This window comes from Vigna umbellata, chromosome 5 (assembly GCF_029865625.1).
Source record: "Vigna umbellata cultivar VRB3 chromosome 5, Vumbellata_1.0, whole genome shotgun sequence".
Taxonomy (NCBI): Eukaryota; Viridiplantae; Streptophyta; class Magnoliopsida; order Fabales; family Fabaceae; genus Vigna; species Vigna umbellata.
Genome location: NC_142169.1, coordinates 6,415,874 through 6,418,512, shown reverse-complemented (window position 1 = coordinate 6,418,512; position 2,639 = coordinate 6,415,874). Strand labels below are relative to the sequence as shown.

At 33.1% G+C, this 2,639-nt stretch overlaps 1 protein-coding gene across 1 annotated transcript; it reads right to left on the bottom strand.

Annotated features, from left to right (window-relative positions):
- Positions 1–2,037, bottom strand: LOC124829412 (cytochrome b5-like). The gene is made up of 3 exons (XM_047302916.2): positions 1,755–2,037; positions 628–694; positions 1–528 (listed from the first exon to the last, which is right to left on the bottom strand). The coding sequence occupies exons 1-3, from the start codon at positions 1,839–1,841 to the stop codon at positions 272–274; spliced, it is 411 nt and encodes a 136-aa protein (XP_047158872.1). The 5' UTR covers positions 1,842–2,037; the 3' UTR covers positions 1–271.
- Between the last annotated feature and the right edge of the window lie 602 nt (positions 2,038–2,639).

Sequence of the window (2,639 nt, the reverse complement as noted above, 5' to 3'; positions counted from 1 at the left end):
TGTTTTCCAAAGGTAACTTTATTAGTGTAACCAGAATCTCATACACTTCAAATTCTAAAACTACCAGAACTTTAAGGAGCAGAAAACTGTTCTAGTAGCTTATCAATGTGAGGGTAAGACAACCACAAATTCAACAACAAATGACAGTAACAAGGAAAAACAAGTTGGTATATCCTATTCATCCCATATAGTCTTAGTTCCATAGAACAGAACAAGCTATATTTGATAGTAACGCTTGAACAAGATTAAAGTGTTCGTGCAGTTTCAGTGGCTATGTTGATTTGTTGTTGAAGAAACGAATACCAACTGCTAAACCCAAGACAATCAGAGGAACTAGAAACTGCAGCATCTTGGTGATGAAACTTGATGATGTGTTGTTCTGATTATTTTGGAGTTGTTTGGGAGGAGTTTGCTGAACCTTGGCAGGCATGGTTGCTGGATCAATGTCTCCAACATATAGATCACTCAACATAGCTCTAGCACTCTTACTGTGACCAACATCCTCAAAGTCATCAGTAGCATCTTTCCCTGCAACAAATGACATTTTGGGCTGTCAAAAAGACATTATTTGGAAACATGTTAACTCAAGTGAGTGACGCCAAAATGGTATGTAAATCAGATATACACCTGTGGAAGACAACAAGACATCATCACCACCAGGATGGTCATCTAAGAACTTTGTGACATTATAAACCTGTTCCAGAAAGAACAGACATTTAAGTAATACTAAATTTTTTTACTGAATAGTGGTTGCTAACACAACTTGAAAGCTCGTTAAAATTTTAAGCTGATGAGAAAGAGAGAAATGAAATCCATACTTCATTAACTTCTATATGTTTGTGTGTATGTAGTGGATACAGTGGCATTCAGATATCACATTCTTTTGAGAAGCTTCATATGCTTTGAAAAACTCTTAGATGCAAAACACGCTAACACAATACAAAAACAATGTTATAAAATTGTTTAAAGCTTCCCCATGCTACAGTTAATATTTAACCAGATAACAAAATTCATTCCTTTCCTAATCAAATGTTATGACATCTGCAGTAATATAGACATCAAACTTCAGAACATCTCTTAAGTTGATTATAAAAACAAAGAGAATGGATATAACAATGTTTAGCAGAAACCAGATGTTAGTCCACACCATAAGAGAGAAGGATACAGAAGAGGGATAGTAATAATGTGAGATTATGAACATATCATTTGTATCAATCAGGTTTAGGAGTTGTGAACAAACAATGTGCTGCATTAAGCACACCGATGAATCACAACACAGCCAATCTAATCTTGATTTGCGTAATTGAAATTCTTATTGAATATGCAGAAAAATAATTGAATTTCAGAGATAGTTCAATACCAAAAGAATCAATTTTATGGTGATTCATGTGATCCACAAATAACCACTTCTCACATTGCAAGCAGAAATATGAATACCAACACCCATTTGCAAATCAGACTTAATTGTGATAACCAAAATTAACCCGTCACACAAATATCCAAAACGTTCACCATGTGTTTGTGAAAAAAACGCATGCTTCATCAGTCACTATCATATAATGTTATTCAGACCAGACAAAAATATACATACAAAGGGAATCTCAAGATCAGATCCAATATTCGTTGCTATGCATGATTCCATTTCATGTGAGCTTTTTTAATAAATAATCAAATCAAAGGCACAAAACCCAGATGTAGAAGCAGAAAAATATTTGCATCGGTGCATGCATGTATCGGTAATATCACAGACACACCTTTCCATCAATGATAAGCCAGCAATCTTTGGAGTTGTTGTGTTCAGAAACTTGGGCCAAAGTGTAAACCATGCGCTCCCCACCCATTTATCTTAGGAGAGCAATGATACAATGTTGTCTTCTCGAAGAAATTGATGATTATGCTAAGGTATTTGGAATTAAGATGTTAAAAGAATTTCAAAGCGTGGAACATGGAGATCAGTGAGAATGGTTAGTTGGTTATATGAAATTATTCAGGGGAATAGATCCTTACCTTTGGGCCCAAATAGTATTTTGGTGTTCACACTGCACGCACAACTTTTATATTTAAAATTATTCATTTTGTTCGTACAAACTCTTTAATTCTTCAAAATTTGTAGGGACTAGATACATGTACAAGAAAGTAGTGAATAACTTTTATACACAAGAACTAAAATAAAAATGTTTAAAATAAAACAATAAAAGGAGTAATCAAATCTAAATTTGTTAGTACTTGGAAATTGCATGCAGCCAGTAAGTTTAATTTCTGAAATTATAAAACTATTATTTTATTTAGTGTTTTAAATTATCAAATAGTGCATATTAAAATTTCTGAAAGATTAACAACTATTTTAGTGTGTAAAATTGTAATAGGTGCACGATTTATATTGGGAAATTTAATTTGAAAATGATGCATTGTTAAGGCTAATTTAAGGATTAATTTATGGAAAATGATACTTTAACAACACCATTTGAAAACATTTTGACACGGCCATGTGTCATAACATGATTGGCCCACATGAAAAACAAAATTAAAAAAATTAGAATGACGTGAAAACAGAATTGGGGCAAGCTTTGAATTGGAGGAGTTCATTTTCTCATTTCAAAATTGATCTCAAGTAAAGCTTAGAGAGAGAACTGGAAATG

Excerpts from the sequence above, each read along its gene's own strand:
- LOC124829412 (XM_047302916.2), bottom strand. The coding sequence starts at position 1,841 with ATGGGTGGGGAGCGCATGGTTTACACTTTGGCCCAAGTTTCTGAACAC. Across the intron at positions 695-1,754 it reads GGCTTATCATTGATGGAAAG|GTTTATAATGTCACAAAGTT; the intron begins GTGTGTCTGTGA and ends TTTCTGGAACAG. Across the intron at positions 529-627 it reads TGTCTTGTTGTCTTCCACAG|GGAAAGATGCTACTGATGAC; the intron begins GTGTATATCTGA and ends CATTTGTTGCAG.